Source organism: Brassica rapa, chromosome A05 (genome assembly GCF_000309985.2).
Source record: "Brassica rapa cultivar Chiifu-401-42 chromosome A05, CAAS_Brap_v3.01, whole genome shotgun sequence".
Lineage (NCBI taxonomy): Eukaryota > Viridiplantae > Streptophyta > Magnoliopsida > Brassicales > Brassicaceae > Brassica > Brassica rapa.
Window position 1 is genome coordinate 6,085,269 of NC_024799.2, and position 16,836 is coordinate 6,102,104.

Genomic DNA, 16,836 nt, shown 5'->3' on the forward strand with positions numbered 1-16,836 from the left:
TTCCAAAAGTAAAACTTTAAACCTAACTTCAAAACTATTTATATTTTACACTATGGTCCTTATATTTTTCATAGTTAATGTAAATTCTTAAAACTTCTATAAATAACTAGTATATATATATATATAAATATTACAGAAATATTAATTAAAAAATCTTACACTAATAAACTTTTTAATAAGTTTTTATTGTGGTTTTTTGTAATATTTTTGTTGTTTAATCCTAGTTTTAAAATATTATAAATCTTGTTTTAAAATTTTTATTTAATTTCATGTGTAAAACTTAAATTTATAAAACAAATTTGAAATATATATGAGATATAAAAGTTTTAAAGATTAAAACAATAAACAAAAATATATTTAAGAATTATAAATATGATGTATAATTGTAAGGACCAAAATACAAATAAAAAGATGAAACTTCAAATTTGAAGTTTTGAAAAGTGAAACTCTATATTTGGAGTTTCAATCTTCAAAACTTCAAATTTGAAGTTTTGAAGTTTCTTTTTGGAGAGCAAAAAACTCTATATTTAGAGTTATAGAGTTTCTTTTGGAGATGCTCTTAAATAGCCAAACCTCATAATGCATTATGATGCGTGGAACAAAATAATTGAAGGATGTTTTCTTGTATTTTTGAGTGTTTTATACTCCATCCGTTTCATAATACTTGATGTTTTGTAATAGTGCACAAAAATTAAGAAAATTACATTTCTCTATAAACATATTTTAAACATATAATTTTAAAATCAGTTAACCAATTATAAAAAAGATTGTAAAATCTAATTGGTTAAACAGTTTCCAATAAAGTTAAAGTTAACCTTAAAATCTCAAAACTTCGTTAAAATCTCAAAATTTCGTGTAAATTGAAACAAAATAAACCTTCTAAAATATCATTTATATTGAAACGGAGGGAGTATAAAAAGTTAACCGAACCATAAAGAAAGCGAAGGCAAAATGTCAACATTTAAGCCAATTAGAGTAAAGGTTTTTCTAGTGGATACCGGCTCTCAAACTTTAGCGCCAATGATAAAGTGGAAAAGAAATTCATAGATATTTCACCTCATAAATCTTTAAAATAATAAAGTCAAAAACATCACGTCAAAAAGAAAATAAGAAAACTAAAAGCCAAGACCATCACTACGTTCCGACTATCATTTTTAGAGCAACGGTAAAAAATGTGCAATCCTTAGTCAAAATCCTTAATGCTTTTTTTGATTAAAAAAATATTAAAAGAGGAAGGTAAAGTTAAGAATGATCCTTAATTAAGGATTAACACACTGTAGTTCTTAGTGACGTGGCAGAGCTTGTGATGAAATCAATTGTGATCTACCATCTATCTATCTAGATAACGAAGAATCTGAAGAAACTAGAAACCGTCAGATCGGAGAATCTGGAGTGTGGTGGTGACTTACCGGAGATACCAGCGGTGCAGTAGACGAGAGCGAAGATCATACCACCGAAAGCCCAAGCGATGCCTTGGATTCCAACGGACGCACACATGCTCGGTGACCTCTTCACACCCATGACTGTCAACACAGTGATGTAAAGGAAGAGAAACGTGGCGATGAACTCGGCGATTCCGGCTCTCCAGAAGGACCACGAAGCAAGCTCGCCGGGCTCGAACAACGGCGCAGGAGCTCATACATCTCCGAGCTCTGTTCGCCGTCTTCAGTTAATAATCCTCACCGATCGCTTTCACCGGAACTCTCGCATAAGGTATATCTCCCTCTCCTACCCCGACTCGTACCACAAGTCATTGATTGCCTCGTTCATATGTCAATTTAAGAGATCCATATCGAGAATCCTGTCTCTGAATTCTTATTTCTGATAGATTCATACTGAGCATCCTTCAAGACTCCAAATTTGATTTAGTCTTTGCTTTTTGAAAATTGAAGCTGACTGTTTGATTTGACTAAGATTGTGGAGAAGTTTTGACTCATGCTTTAGTGATGTATAGCTTTTTTTTTGTGTGTTGTGATGATTTTTTCTCATTAGTTAACAGAGAGACATAAAAGGATGAGTGGGTTTAGAGCATTCAAAGCACAGGTGCCCATTCAATGGAGCGAGAGCTTGTACATAACCTTAGTGAGAGGTCTCCCTGGAACCAGGAAGCTTCACAGGCGTACACTCGAGGCTATGGGACTCCGCAGATGCCATCGCACTGTTTTGCACTCTAACACTTCTTCCATTAGAGGAATGATTCAACAGGTTTTGCTTATGCTTATGCTTTTTTTTTGTCTCACTTTGTTACATGTCATGTTCTTCTCTCAAGCGTGATACTGACTTCAAACGAGTTTCTTTTGGTGAGCAGGTCAAAAGGATGGTTGTTGTTGAGACGGAGGAGATGTTCAAAGCTCGCAAAGAAGCTGAAGCCAACCACAAAGCTCTCCGCCCTCCGCTTGTTGTCAGTCATTCAATCCCTGCAACAGGCTCATCCAACATGTCTTGAGTATTTCAGAGGATGCTAATAAGAAATGTTGGTATCAATGGGTTTGGTGCCTCTTATATTTTTGTATACGCTAGATACTTGTGTATGTTTGCTCTCATTTTGTTATATCCTAAGGATTTCAAATTAGAAAACACCATTGGAGATACAATTTTGATTAGAATCCTTAACTATTCAAATTAAAAAAAAATAGTTTAATAATGTTAAGGACTCCAATGGTGGTAACACCATTGGAGATGCTCTTAGGTTATGTAACAATACACAAAAGCATGAAACATGTCACAAAAGAAAGACGATTTATATACGATTCTCGCACAACCAATTGAAAGCCATATGACACACTAAGATATTAGTTATTAACATCAAGCATGCTATATTAATAATTTAATATGTATAGTGTGGTCAGGGTTAAAATTTCAGAAATAATTTACATAAAAATAAATCCTCAAATTTGTGAAAAAATATTGTTTATAAAAACTCTTACTAAATTGTTTATAGCTCCTATAATATCTAGGACCCCCTTGAGTGTGCTTAAGGTTAACTATCTTGTGCGATGTATACATGAGCATGTGTAACGTTTATTACCAAACTGGTAAAAATGAAAACCCTTACCATGAATATGCCATACGTACACTCACACATGCAAAGATAACTATTACAAAGTACAAAAGAGAAGAAACTGTAGGAAAACCCTTTAACAAAAAAAAAAGAAGAAACTGTAGGTGGGAAAAGGAATTGTGATAGACGAATATATGTATTAGTCTGAAGGAAAATGATGTTTCTGTAAATCTTTTCAACCAGGAAAAATAAAACAAAATAAACAAACAAAAATAGTGAAAAGAGAGAAGTGGAAGGGAATCTGTCGGAAGTGTACAAAGGGAAAGCGACGAACCAGTCCAATCTAGTGTTGTTGTTTTTTCTTAGATAAAAAGATTTTGCTTTTACCAAATAATATGTAATAGCTTATTGCTGGTAAAGAGGGTTTCTTAGTTGTAATATATACAGAAAGAGAGACAATGGGGCCTGAGAAGAGAATCTCTGAGGAGAGATAGAGATGTTTCAGATCGAAAGTGACATCAAAGTGTGTCTGTGACCCTCTCTCTGTATCTCTGGGTCTCTCCTCTGCCTTCTTTATCGAAACCAGATACACCATTCTGCTCTCTCTTTCTTTTTTCTTTTACTTTTTTGTTTTGTTTGGGAGATTAGTAAGAACCGAAATGAAACATGATCTCGTTTCTTATTGTTGTTATACTTTTCTTGTTGCTGTTAATTTTCTATATGAAGTATTCATATATTTGTCTTAGAGATCAAAGTATGAAGTTTTGAAAGAATAATGAGTGCCATATTAAGATTGAAACAAACAATATGTCGATTTTGAATAACAAACAAAGCTGGCCCTATATGGTCAGTTTGGTCCTGGAGCCTCTTATAAGGACCTTTGTTTTTTAACCCCACAAAAAGAGAGATCAATGTTGATAATTGTATGGTTCATCCAATCTTCCGTGTTGAAAAAGATTTTGATAACCGGTTCTTACGAAAACTTAGAGCTATATGTGTTTTATTATCAATATGTTCCATTAAACAGTGAACTCTAAGCTAATCTCAAACTATGGAGCAATCGTTGATGTTAGGATTGAGAAGAGTAAGGTGTTGCCTCATCAATGTGGGTGCAAAAAGAGAAAGTAGTTGCATGTGAGCTACAAGACAAATCAAAAGGGTGTAGTGTTAACTTCAAAGAGGGAAATCATGAATTGGGGTTTCGAAACTGCTTTTATCTTTCTCGAGGAAGTTTGCACTACAAGTGGGATTCATATGGCGCAAAACTTTCCTTTTTGCAATAAAAATAACACAATCAAATTGTTATTATCACATAAGCATCTTGACCAAGATCATGCTCAGAGTGGGAATATGATGTGATGTTTGAGCGTGAATGAGTTCATGTATATTGGTTAGAACTTAGAAGTAACTCAGTGTTTCAAAATTTTAGTTTAATCTCCACACTGAAGAGTTTCGTGATGTCAAAATACCACCTGAAAGCGTACAACAGCTCAGGCCAAGTAGCAAACCCTGAATGTTGGGAACAATCATTGTAACGTAAAGATCTTGGGAGCATGGATGTACAAGAAGAAACATAGAGCATCATTTACTCTTTTCGTTTATTCCCTCAAGAGAACAACATTGACCACGACCTTTTCCAGTTGTAGTATATATAAGCAATGTCTAGATCACAAACGCAGACTTCACATCAGTGATCAAACCAAAACCTTCGTTAGGAGTTTTTAGAATATAAACTTTTAACTGAGTTAATACCTATATGGATGGTCCAATAAATAAAAAACTCAGACATTACTTTGACCACTATATTATATATTGTGATTATAGAAAACCAAAATTCCTCGGGAAATTATTTATTACTGTATGCCTCTCATCCTCGGAACAAAACAGGAGGATATTTACATATCTGCAACTAGAGGGAATGTCTTCCTCCTCCTATAAGCGTGTTTAGGTAGAGCTACAAACAACTTACACCTTTAAGTCCTCTGCAATTCACCCATTACCATAAATATCAGAACAATCATGGATTTTACACTTAGAACACGTATCAGAACTTATGGTTTACCTCTTGTTTGGACATCGTTAGGTGGTCTGCAAGCTCAGGGAGAGCAGAAGGAGGTGGATGGGTCAATGACATTGGGGTTAAAGGAGGCGAAGGAGTCGTCTTAGACATATCTAAATCTGCTGCTCTAAGGTTGCTAGTAGGTATAGAGAAGCTACGAATGATTGCAGGTGGTGGTGTTGGGAGAGGAGATGGTGAACTTGAAATTAGAGGTTTACTAAGCAATTGGCTCTTCGAAACCAGAGGTGCTGAGTATCCAAATGCCCTAGAAGACTTAGCGTAGCTGCTTGGTGGTGGTCTAGGAAGCTCATGGAGCTCGCTTATTTTAGGTGTTGACACAAAAGTAGGGGAAGCAGTTGGGGATGATGACGACACTTTTGGTAACTTGGAAACTGGATTCCTTGGGATTGGACCTGAGTATAAACGAGGCGCTGCAGACAGAGGCTTGTTAGGTAAGGGTCTACTTGTAATTGGACCAGAGAATGATCGTCTCTTGAGTGTCCCGATACGAGAGTACATTAGTCCATCTGATAAAGGCGGAGGCAACCGAGAAGATATATTCTTGTTACTCTCTCTCAGGACTTGTTCTTTCAAGGCTGCCATTGGTCTAGAAGAGAGCTTTGCAGGTCCACGTGCATCCAATGGGGATGAATGCCAAACCTGTTTTGTCAATGCCTTTGCAGGGTTAGATAAAGCAATGTTGTTGTGACGAAGACTTGTAATAGATGAGGGACTTCTTGCTGTTTCCGCAGGTGTCGGCAATGCATAAGTGCTGAACTTCCGTGTCAGAGATGATCGCATCCGTAACAGTTTATCTGAAGTAGGAAGAGTTGTGCGGTTCTCAAAAAAGAGAGGTGCTGATTGGCTCTCTATCCTAACATCTCTCCTAAATGAATAAGACTTCCTGTAGTTTCCTTCCTCATGTGTCTGCTGAAAAAGCCAAAATAGATAAAGACTTGTGATGTTACAAAAAAAAAAAAAAGAAGATAAAACTGGTGACAAATTCATGCAACTTCAAATAATATGAATGGTTCTGAGATTTAAGTCATTTGAAAGGAAAAGTAGAGAAGATAGGATCATAAGTTACCTGCACAGTTTTCGGTCCTGCAATTAGTGGAAATGTGATGTCTGACTGACCCAACTGCGTGCATTAGGCAAACAATTTTTCAGGAAGCAGGTTTAAGAAATAATATAGCACCAAATTCAACCAATTCAACTCTAAATAACATTCGTCCTCCCTACAACAAAATCGTAGTCATGTAGTATAAACCATTTCCTGTTTAGTAACCTCATTTATAATTTATTTGTTATAGTCACCTAGAGGAGAAACATCGTCAAATCGAGTGTAACTATTCTACTAGTGATCATTAGAAGCACAAAAAAGAACTATCATCAGAAACGTAAACATATGAAACAATCACCTCTGAGGAGAGAATGGGTGAAGAATCCGCATTGTTGTCCTTGTCATTCTCTCTATATTCAAAACTCAACTCTCCATCAGTATGCACCTCAGAGCCATCGTCGTCGTTGTTTTCGATTTCATCATCGCCATCATCATCTTCTAATCCACTGAAATGGTAATCAATATGCTGCGACTCAGTTACCATCTGTACATGTGGCTCAACTTCTTCAAGGGAATTAAGAGCCTTCTTGAAGAAGCATAACTGCAGAAATCCAAAAATAGGGACATGAACATGGTTGGCTCTGGCGAGCGAAACAGAAGGACAGCTCAAGATGAAAACCTGTGCTGCATGGTGCCGTGCTGCCTGAGTCAAAAGACTACGTGTTTGCCCTTGTTTTAAGGATTTTAAGCGGAAAACAAATAAAGTTGTCTCGTTATCATATTCATCATGAGCTTCTTGTATCTGCTGAGTCGAAAAAAATTCTCCTTTCCCAGCCTTAGACCTCCCTTTCTCCTTCTGTCTTGCAAGCATCCCTTCATAAACATTCCTGAAAGGTAAAAAGTTCCATGAATAGATTATTCACTTTTTTCCCACTAACATGAGAGGAAGTCTAGATAAATGAGACCAATCAGATTTCTGAATAATTCCCCTACAAAACTCAAGTATCTCTAAAAACTGAACAAATTAACTTTTATTTGTTAATCATGGTAAGAGGTGTATTTTTTTTTTTTTGGACAACTCATGGTAATATGTGTTTAGAAATGAAAAGGACGGCAAGGCAAAAACAACCTTTTCTCATCACAAAGCCGCATCATTTCCTGCATAACCATTAAAACACATTACCATCGTCACTTAAAAGGGCTGAATCAGAAAGCATATTAAACAACACTCTAAATCTTGCTCTGTACTCAACATGGAAGTTCATATATACGCAGCAATCATGTGCAATTCTGATTTCTGACCATTGCTAAAAGTAAAATGATATGATTCCAAGTGAACAAACCTCAACTATGCGGAGTTCATTAAGAAGTGACTCTGAGGGGATTGTGATCGTTTGGAATATATGAGACCGCTGAATGAACAACACAAATATTAAACTGATGTTTTGGTGGTTAGACAGAGGAAAACTCATTTGAAAAAATATCGAAGAAGGTGAAACTAAATCCCAAAAAACTCACATATTTATCAACAAGTTTTTGCAGCTCAAACTGCAATTTCCCCAGCATAAGCAACACTCTACCTGCATAAAAATAAGAGAAGAAGAATGTTTCTTTCTTAGATGCACATTATATATGTTACGCGCACGCAGAGAACTTAGAGAAATGATAAATGCACAAACAGTGAGTTTCAAATCTTTAAAACATTGACGAGAAAGGTAATTCGATGTATTTAAGAAATCTGCTTGTCAAGCTTACCACTTTCTTCATCGTCATTTAAAGCAGTTTTCTCAAGAAGACAAGCACCCAGTTCTCTTAAAGATTCAGAAAATTCTGCAAGCAAACGAAATCTACACATGATAAGTTTAATATATATTTTCTGTAAGCTGCAATGCAACAGTGCAAGAAGGAAACATCAATTATCCAGCAATTCTGAATAAACAAAGTTTCTGATAAACAATAGAGAATAGATTACCATATGCGCTATTAGCAGTAGCAGCCGCAGCAGAGAGCAAGCTATCATAGCAATCCCTCATGTCTTGCACGTCCTGCCAAAACATTTTGAGAGACATTCCAATAATCTCATCCCATAAACACAGTAGGCCACACACCAAGTGAAGGAGATGATGATTCAATTCAACAATTTACAAGATCCACCACCAAGCTAACATTGAATCCAATCCAACATCTGAATCATCACCATTTACTAAGCTCAAATTCGCAGCTAATTTTACGTACAGCGACGAAGATCCGATAGAGAAAACATGATTGAGAAGCGCTTCTCATCAATCAACATAGCTAACAAGGAGAAAACGAAGGTAAGTCGAGAGAGAGATTGGCGGCTACCTGCGAAGCCTGGGCGAGCTCGTCGTTCTGAACAAGAGCTCGGAGATCTCTCCGATCCTTAGATTCGTGCCTGTGAATCACCCCTCGCAAGCGTCGGAGAGAGGTTTTCATGGCTCTTCTCCGGCGAATCAAGGGAAATCGAATGTTTCGAGAAGTGAGAAGACGATCGGTTCGTATCCTTTCTCTCCAGCTTATGCCATTTGATGATGAAGAACGTAAGGAAGAAAATTAAAACTGATAATGGCAGAAAAGAAAAATCAAAAGAAATTAGATAATTAAAAAAAAAAGAAAAAAAAAAACGATTGTTTAGAGGAAAAGGAGAAACTTGAGCCTTGACTTCGTCGTCTCTTTTGATTCTCTTTCGTCCTTTTTTTTTTTTGATTTTCCTTTTTTCATATTATTTTATTATTATCGCTCATGTTTACGTCGGCAAGTGCAATTAGTGATGTCAGCAAACAACATGCTAAATTGCTAATGCTTTCAAGTTTCAATTACACCTTACCATTTTTAATTTTACATGAGATAATTGATCAAATTTAATAACACACAGATTTTCATATTATTAATATGATCTTCTAGTGTGTTATTCAATCTTATTATTTGATGTTTTTTTGACAAAAGACTTTCTTTTTTTTTAAACACTGACAAAGGACTTATTATTTGATGTTTTTTTTTGTCATACTTATTATTTGATGTTTATTACATTAGATTGATGTTGTTCAATGTTTATTATCTTTATTTAAGGGTTTTAAGTTTTAACCCCTCTATGTAGGCTATTATTCTCAATGCTAAGTATAACTTTTTATATATTCTTGAATCAAAGTTAGATGTGTAATCTTTTAGCTTAGTTAATGAATGATTTTGCTGAGAACCTGGATTTATTGTTTACTTGCACGCTATTTTGTTATAATTTTTTTAAAAAAAATAAAGCGATTAGTATCTTGAGAGAGTTCAGTCCTTTTTGGGCCAATGGTTAATTTAATGGTATAGAATATTTTTAATATTTTGAACATGTTGATTAAAAAAACACATTTTGAACCAAAGGTTGAATAAAAACATAAAGAATCTGACTAGCAAAAGATAACCATGAGAGCAGAATAGGGTTAAATAAAAATTTAATCTTCACTGCTTGTTAACCAGATGATTGATTAAGTAGGGTCATACATGTACATAAGAAAATAGTGTATTAAGCCAAGTTACAAAAAAAAAAGGGTGTATTTCATAAGAATATAAAATTGCAGCTGATCTACAAAAATTAAAATATGATTTATTGAAATGTTTGACAAGTAAAAACTAAAAAGGTGTTCAAAATTTTAAATGAGTGGTATTAAAAATACAAAACAAATAAAGGCTACCAACATTGATTATAGATTGCATTATCACTTGGTAATCATACTGATCTTACTTATAAAGTTTTTAAAAAACGTGTTCCCAAGTTTTACTATTTACAGAAACAAATGAAACTTATTTTCCCGACAACTAGTTTCTTGATGATGATTATCAGAGTCACTATTTAAAGATGTCTGAATTAAAGCACTTGAGCAAACCGACGAAGACGCTGAAGAAGGAGAACTACAACGAGTCAAGTTCAAAGTGCAGCATTTTCCTTTTTTCACGTCATTTCTCATAAAGTCATAGAATATCGGACAAGTACTCTTGTTGTCGTCACTTTCTATCTCTTCCTTCTTCTCTCTCTCATCTTCTTTCTTCTTCTTATTATTATTATTGCTCCTCTTCTTCAAGAACACTCTGCATAGAACCCAATTCATGTTCTCTCCCTATTTTTGTCAAACAAACAAAAGAAAAGAGACAGGTTTAGTCTAGTTTCAATAAAAACGAATAATTTGATCGAATATGTGAGTCTCACGTACGTATGATTCATGTTGAGAATCAACAAGACGATATTCATGAAGAACCCAATTGGTTCTTGTCCCGTTAGGAGGCTTCCCTTTATAGAAAACCAGAGTTTTCTTCATCCCAAGAACCTTCTTCCCGACTTGCCTATCGATTCCGGTCGCTTTCCAGTAACCCGAACCGGTTGATCGGTTCGACCGGTTTCCATTTGGGTATTTAGCTTCCCTCATGCTAAAAAAATACCTCTCTGAATTACAGTCACCTGGATCATCCATACATACATGCAAAACCATCAAAATTTTGGATTGAATGAAACTCTCACAAAATAGGATTTGTATTTCATTACCTGGTAAATCCCATGGTTCGGCTTTACAGATATCGATTTCCGGTATAACATAAGCTGGTAAGAGTAAACCGGAAACTTTTCGACTTAAATAGTGAACCACTAGCTCTTCATCTGTTGGGTGAAATCGGAACCCTGGTGGTAATCTCAGCTCTCTGTTCTTAATGGAGCATGGTTTTTCCATCGTTTTACAGATTTTTTAAGGTTCAAACCGTAGAAAGAGAGACAAAAAGAAGCCGAGAGGTTATTGAAATGGAGAGGGAACAGGGCACGTTGAGTTTTATTTTATAGCAATGGATGCAGTTGAATATGTGCTCCTAGTTTTATATTCTTACCCATGTCGTAATGAAGTGAATTTAGTAGCTTAAATTGACCAAGAAAGCGAACTAGAGCATTTTCCAAGTCACAAGGTCAATGGATTGTTCTGGTCGGACCGCATATCAAAAGATTATATAAACCGCTGTAATCATTTTCGACCGTTAGTAGTCACCTTTTGCCGGTTTACTTACTTTCCGAACATCACACGAATACCATACCAACAAATACATTAGGGAGCATATTAGTTTCGTATATTTGTGTTAGGAGAACTGGTAGTGGATAGAGATGCGTATGCAACTAAATTTCGATAACATTTAATGAAAGAGATTTGATTTCATGGGGTCCATGAAAGTAACTAATGCCCTGCAGATTCCTTTGCTCGGATGGATGGTCCAGTTATCTTTTCCGAATTCAGATAATGAATTGCATATTCCCTGGTTTTGGTAAACACATTAGCATAAGTATATTTCATTAATATGGGACTTTCTTTCTTTTTTTGTCAACCCTTAATATGGGGTTTTTACAAACCAACACGTTACTCAATCAACACTCTTACGTAAAACGGAAGAAAGGAAATTCCAAAATGGTTGGCTTTGTGTAATAAACATAATAAAATTAACGAATAAAATTGAATGGATGTGCTTCAAGTAATTCCATTTCGACGGAAAACGTTTCATATGGCATATTGTTGTATTATACTTATTTTTATTTTTATTGATTGATTATTTTATGCTTTTATCGTTCGCTGAGTTTGAAGTGGCAGGAACGAGTTTTGTTATGCCACTTCATATATGTAGTGATTTAATTTGGGAAATGCATTAAACATATGCCGTTGCAAGAAAAAGTTGCTCGTGTAGTCGCATAACGTCTTTTAAGAGAGATTAACCATTTCGGGGCTTAAAGAAGTCGAATTAATATGGTTGCCAAGTTGTAGAAAAACAAGATAAACAAGTAAAATGTGCGATTAGGTAAATGCGTAACCGTAAGGAGAACATGGAAAAGTCAAGAAGGGCCCCTTTAGTTGCTTCTAAAACGAGATAGATCCTCCTCTCTTTGAACTTATTTTGTTTCACTCAATCCTCCGTACAAATTACACACCTCACAGTCTCACAAGTCACAAATGATGAACCCTTGCTCTAACAAAACTCAAAAGGCTATATGAATGAAACAAATAGGAGCATGTGGAGCGAAAATAACATAAACAAAAACGAATATAATAGATTGCATGAAACAACCATGACAAGCACTTGTAAATATAAAATCACATACCTTTCTTGTATTAGTGACAAAATACGGTTAATGTATATCTAGACTATTAATGTTTTATGGAGGATAAAATTTGATTAGTTTGGCATTAAATGTGGGGTCCAAAGAGAGATAGTGGAGACTTCAACAATGCCGGTTGCGTGAGGAGAAGGTTAAAGTCATGTCCAAATAATACAATGTGGATTTGTCGTCAACGAAATTCATGATATCGACTTCTTTTCTTTTTTTTTTTTTTGATAAGTATGTGAATTTTCATTAATCAAAATGACACAAGGAGATACAAGGTTTTGATGAATCAAATCCTAGATATCTAAGAGGCTAATCAAAGCTTTGATGCTGTAGAGAGCCACAAAAAAAGGTAAAAAAGACTCTCTAGAACAATGAAGGTTTAGCCACAATCTCTAGATATATGACTAAAGCTTAGCAAGTTTAAGATATCAGAACAACCAATAAGCTGCAGTAGATCACGTCATGAAACTCATTACCGGAACCTGTAACAAGAGAAGGGATCAGTAGAGTAGACAACCGGAGAACAGTCAGAGGCACCGCGGACTGTCCCAAAGGCGACTTCAAATGGAGGACAGGCGAAGCAGGAGTGACCAAGTCCTGGTCCGGCCACCACAACCGTTTAAAGTCCACTCCAGACGCTGCACACACTCCAGAAAGGCAACGAGCCAGATCCCTGTTGACCCAACCCAACGCGAGGAAGCTAGTAGAATAAGCATTGGTGAGTACTGGCTGAAGGAAGCGGAGGTTCTATCGGCTCGACTCCGGTCCCCACACACGAGCAGAGCACTAAAAGGTTCCAGTTTCTAAGCATCGAGTCGGCAGGAAACAGGCGGTCTCCTTTCTTCTGAAGCTTTGAAGTATGAAGAAGCTAGAGCTCCCATCAACAGGCAGAAACGATAAAAGACCCGTCACATGGACCAGAGATAGAACAGAGCAACGGCACGAAGCCCATGGCCATCTCAAGCCACAGAGACAGGACCAAACATACCCAATCGCCATGGTGGTTGTTTAGAAATCAAGACGGAGAAGAAGTCCCCAGCGAATGCCTCTGATTCGCCTTTACATCTTGGACCGAAGGTTAGATGGGGAAGTTCCTTACAAAGCAGTCGAAGGAGGAGGCAGGGGAGGACAGAGGAGGCAGAAATTAACCCAGAGGAGAGAAGGCAGCGACGCTCATCCACCCCGGTGAGCCTCCGTAACAGATCTGACCCAGATCCGTTTAAGTCAAACCCTAGATCTACCAACAAATCGACGCCTCCTGACAAGATCGGACCACCCAGAACCTCGCTATCACTCCGGAGTTGCTGAGTACACGCTCAGAAACCTTTTTGTTCGATAGATCCGGCCGCTATCCTCGAAAACCAGAGGTGATACGCAAAAAGGAAAAGGGAAGAGAGAGAGCTTAACAGGGAGGAGGCTGGACACGGGAGAAAATGGGGTGGTGACCGACGGGTAGAGACCCTCCGCCGGCCACCGGAATCAAAGGCAAAAGAAGATGTGACGAGTGAACGGCGAACGGTAGGGGAGAGAAGAAAAGAGAGAATCCACTCTCTCACCTCTCTCTACTTGTCACTTCACGTCGCTTCACGACTTCTTTTCTTACAAGATGAAGTTCTCGTTTCCTTTGGACTTCAAATGACGACGTAGACGCCCGTGGAATAACGTTTAGGGAAAGGTTTCTTTCAGCTTCTGGTATTATATATACAACCGGTCAACATTTTCTCAGCTCCAGTTGATTAAATGCATATTAGCAATATCATATCACAGCATGTGCCCGTGTGTAGTGTGGTCTAAAACTTAACAACACACATAATATATATGTATATATATTTCTTCAATTATATAAGGGTATCATGGCCTCCATGGGCCAACTTATTAGTCTCCTGTCCCTGACGCACCGAAATTTTAATTCTTAATTCTCTAGTGACTTGAACCCTAGTGATTTCACCGTACTTGGCTTCGTATAACAAAACACATAATATATTTCTTTGTATATGTGAATTCGGATGAAAAGATGCAGCAACCCAAAGGTAAATTAACCGGAGGTTGTTTACTTTAAAGCAGACTAGAGCCATGTCATGTTACGTAAACTAAAACATACGTGGGTGGCACCCATCCCGACCAGGCATACGAGACTCATTGACACCAAACGTTTATAAATAAAATAAAATAAAACTGGTTCCAAATGCTAAGAAACTGCGCTTAATTTATTCTTCACCTATAAGATATGGGGTGTAAATGATAAGTAAATAAATAAATGCTAGGGCTATTATCAGAAACTTCCGTAACATTAGCGTATAACATAACTATTTGACTTTTTAACGTCTAAACAGAACCGTTTAAAGAGAAATAATAACTTCTCTTTAGAGCGAAGAGCAATCTCTCTGACTATCAGAATCTGATCAAGGTACTAATTTGTTTCTCCTTCTCCGTTATGGATCGTCCTCAGATTATTCTTTCTCGGTAGCATTATCGATACATCTCTTGTTTTGTGTATTCTCACGTTGTGGTGTAATGCTTTTATGTTTGATCGATGGATCGGATTTGATATTTAGATCTATTTTTCGATCCATTTGTTAAAATGGCCCCATTTTATCAACTGTAATAGAGCTGATTTGAATAGGTCTGTATGTGCATGTATAGAGAGAATCAGAGATTGTAATCTGTTTCATGTTCTCATACGTATGGATTTGACTTATATCTTACAAGTGCTTTTCGTAGATTGTTAAATCAATTCATAACCTTTTCTAATTTTGTAATGCGGTTGCTGAGATTAGTTTCAGATCCTCCACCGAATTGTTTATGAATTTTTTTTTCTTAATATGGGTTTGTAAAATGTGTTGTAATGTGGATTTTTGTGTAATAAAATATGAATTTTCCTCTTTTTTGTTCTCCTTTTCAGTTCTATTTGAAAAATGGAAGGGAGTGTGTTTACGCCTTGTTTGGAAGGAATGAAGCATGTCAAGTCTGAACATGGCGAGATGCTTTCTAAGCCTTTTCTTGACCTCTGCAAGACCATCTTGCCTGTTTTAGGTTACTTAAGGGATCAGCTTTGAATGGAGTTGTAGATTGTTGTTCTTATATATATGCATGCGTTTCCTATTTCTTGGTTCATGTTTCTTTTTTGCAGATAAGTTTGGACCAGCTATGACTCTCGTGAAATCTGACATTGGTGGCAACATATCGGTAAAATTCATTTCATCTAGTTTAGGTGATCTTGGTAATGGAGAATCACAAATCCACGTTTAGCATTAATATTACTAACCACTAATAGAATGTGCATTGCCTGGCTCTCTCTTCTTATATACCTAGTAATGTGTAACTCTGATAGCAGAAAATAGTGTAGCGAAAATATCCTGTACCTGCAACGTGGCCTCGCTGTGCATTGAATTTTTGTCTTACAATGTAACATTACTTCTCCGTCTCTTGTGTAGAGGTTGGAGAAGAACTACTTGTCTGATCCAGACAAATACAAGTACTTGTACACCTTTGTTCAAGGTGAAATTGAGTCCAAGACTGCAAAAGGATCCTCTAGTTGTACCAACGGTCTTCTCTGGTTAACCAGGTAAACATATCGACATGTAAACACAATATATACCTTAATTACTGCTTCTTAGAAACAGATATGGATTCTTTCAGAGCAATGGATTTTTTAGTGGAGCTGTTCCGCAATTTGGTAGCACATCAAGATTGGTCGATGTCACAAGCTTGTGGCGACTCGTACCAAAAAACACTCAAGAAGTGGCACGGATGGCTCGCTAGCTCTAGCTTCACTGTATGAACTTACTCGCGCCTTTTTCTCCTCGATTCACATTTTCTGTAAACCGGTCTCGTTCTTATTTCCTGATAAAAAGTAAACGTTTTTTTTCTTCTATCAGATGGCTTTAAAGCTTGCTCCAGACAGGAAGAAATTCATAGATGTCATATCTGGTTCTGGTGACATCTACACAGACATGGCAAAGTTTTGCTCTGAGTTTGGTCCGTTGCTTCAATATAATCATAAGTTCCTGGTAAAGAAAAACTTTAAAAACCTTATATTCATCATGGTTTCTTCAGATTTTTTCACTAGTTTTGATTTTGTTGTTCTTGTTTTTTCTTTATTCGCAGGCTAGCGTTCGTATGGACGACATGAAAGCTTCTTAAGCCATCATCTATGGTTTTGGTTATCACCGGTATTGTAATCTGCTTTGCCGGAAACCTCCTCCGTTTTAACTTACTTCTTCCGATTCTAAAACTTTTAGACCTTCCAACGAAACAGAATAATTTGTCCATTTCTATCTGAATGTTAGTTCATTTATGTTAGAAGTTTATAACATAAGAATCAATGTTATCAACTCTTTTCGTAAGTGTTTGTTACAGTGATTTTGTAGCAATCTTTTATTTTTATTTCTGAGAAATGTTTTAAATATGTACATGAATCAAGAATTTCAGACCGACAAAATTCAAAACCGTTATAAAATAAACAAACACTTGCTTAGGCCGAACATATGTTTGCACAGCAAGAAAAAGGGATTGAACAACAAGAAAAAATGAAAAAGGTATAAACCGGTATTGAGTCGGTTTGAAGTAATATAGTTCAC

The 16,836-nt window shown here is 36.5% G+C and overlaps 5 protein-coding genes across 11 annotated transcripts in view; 3 read left to right on the forward strand and 2 right to left on the reverse strand.

The window, feature by feature from the left end:
* Positions 1 to 16,836, forward strand: part of LOC117134085 — a 905,201-nt gene that overhangs the window by 525,916 nt on the left and 362,449 nt on the right. The gene's annotated exons all lie outside the window — the stretch shown is intronic.
* Positions 427 to 3,098, forward strand: LOC103867528 (50S ribosomal protein L30). Of its 2 annotated transcripts, none has more exons than XM_009145602.3 (3): positions 427 to 1,713; positions 1,993 to 2,205; positions 2,309 to 3,098. In XM_009145602.3, exons 2-3 carry the CDS (start codon positions 2,014 to 2,016, stop codon positions 2,444 to 2,446), a joined length of 330 nt encoding a protein of 109 aa, XP_009143850.1. In that variant the 5' UTR covers positions 427 to 1,713; positions 1,993 to 2,013; the 3' UTR covers positions 2,447 to 3,098. The 2 variants fall into 2 exon arrangements, with proteins under 2 accessions (XP_009143850.1, XP_009143851.1); XM_009145603.3 differs by having other exon boundaries at positions 2,000 to 2,205.
* LOC103867530 (uncharacterized protein At2g33490) lies at positions 4,761 to 9,010 on the reverse strand. 6 transcript variants are annotated; one of them, XM_009145606.3, is made up of 11 exons: positions 8,467 to 8,966; positions 8,096 to 8,168; positions 7,879 to 7,953; positions 7,642 to 7,703; positions 7,467 to 7,535; positions 7,253 to 7,281; positions 6,803 to 7,010; positions 6,482 to 6,724; positions 6,148 to 6,201; positions 5,064 to 5,990; positions 4,761 to 4,983 (listed from the first exon to the last, which is right to left on the reverse strand). In XM_009145606.3, the coding sequence occupies exons 1-11, from the start codon at positions 8,575 to 8,577 to the stop codon at positions 4,975 to 4,977; spliced, it is 1,860 nt and encodes a 619-aa protein (XP_009143854.2). In that variant the 5' UTR covers positions 8,578 to 8,966; the 3' UTR covers positions 4,761 to 4,974. The 6 variants fall into 6 exon arrangements, with proteins under 6 accessions (XP_009143854.2, XP_009143853.2, XP_009143852.2 ...); XM_009145605.3 differs by having other exon boundaries at positions 4,771 to 5,987; positions 8,467 to 9,010; XM_009145604.3 differs by having other exon boundaries at positions 4,771 to 5,990; positions 8,467 to 9,010.
* LOC103867531 (NAC domain-containing protein 41) lies at positions 9,709 to 11,074 on the reverse strand. Its single transcript, XM_009145609.3, has 3 exons — positions 10,667 to 11,074; positions 10,338 to 10,582; positions 9,709 to 10,244 (listed from the first exon to the last, which is right to left on the reverse strand). Exons 1-3 carry the CDS (start codon positions 10,845 to 10,847, stop codon positions 9,912 to 9,914), a joined length of 759 nt encoding a protein of 252 aa, XP_009143857.1. The 5' UTR covers positions 10,848 to 11,074; the 3' UTR covers positions 9,709 to 9,911.
* Positions 14,527 to 16,621, forward strand: LOC103867532 (glycolipid transfer protein 1). The gene is made up of 7 exons (XM_009145610.3): positions 14,527 to 14,663; positions 15,159 to 15,289; positions 15,387 to 15,442; positions 15,691 to 15,821; positions 15,896 to 16,031; positions 16,135 to 16,266; positions 16,364 to 16,621. Exons 2-7 carry the CDS (start codon positions 15,172 to 15,174, stop codon positions 16,397 to 16,399), a joined length of 609 nt encoding a protein of 202 aa, XP_009143858.1. The 5' UTR covers positions 14,527 to 14,663; positions 15,159 to 15,171; the 3' UTR covers positions 16,400 to 16,621.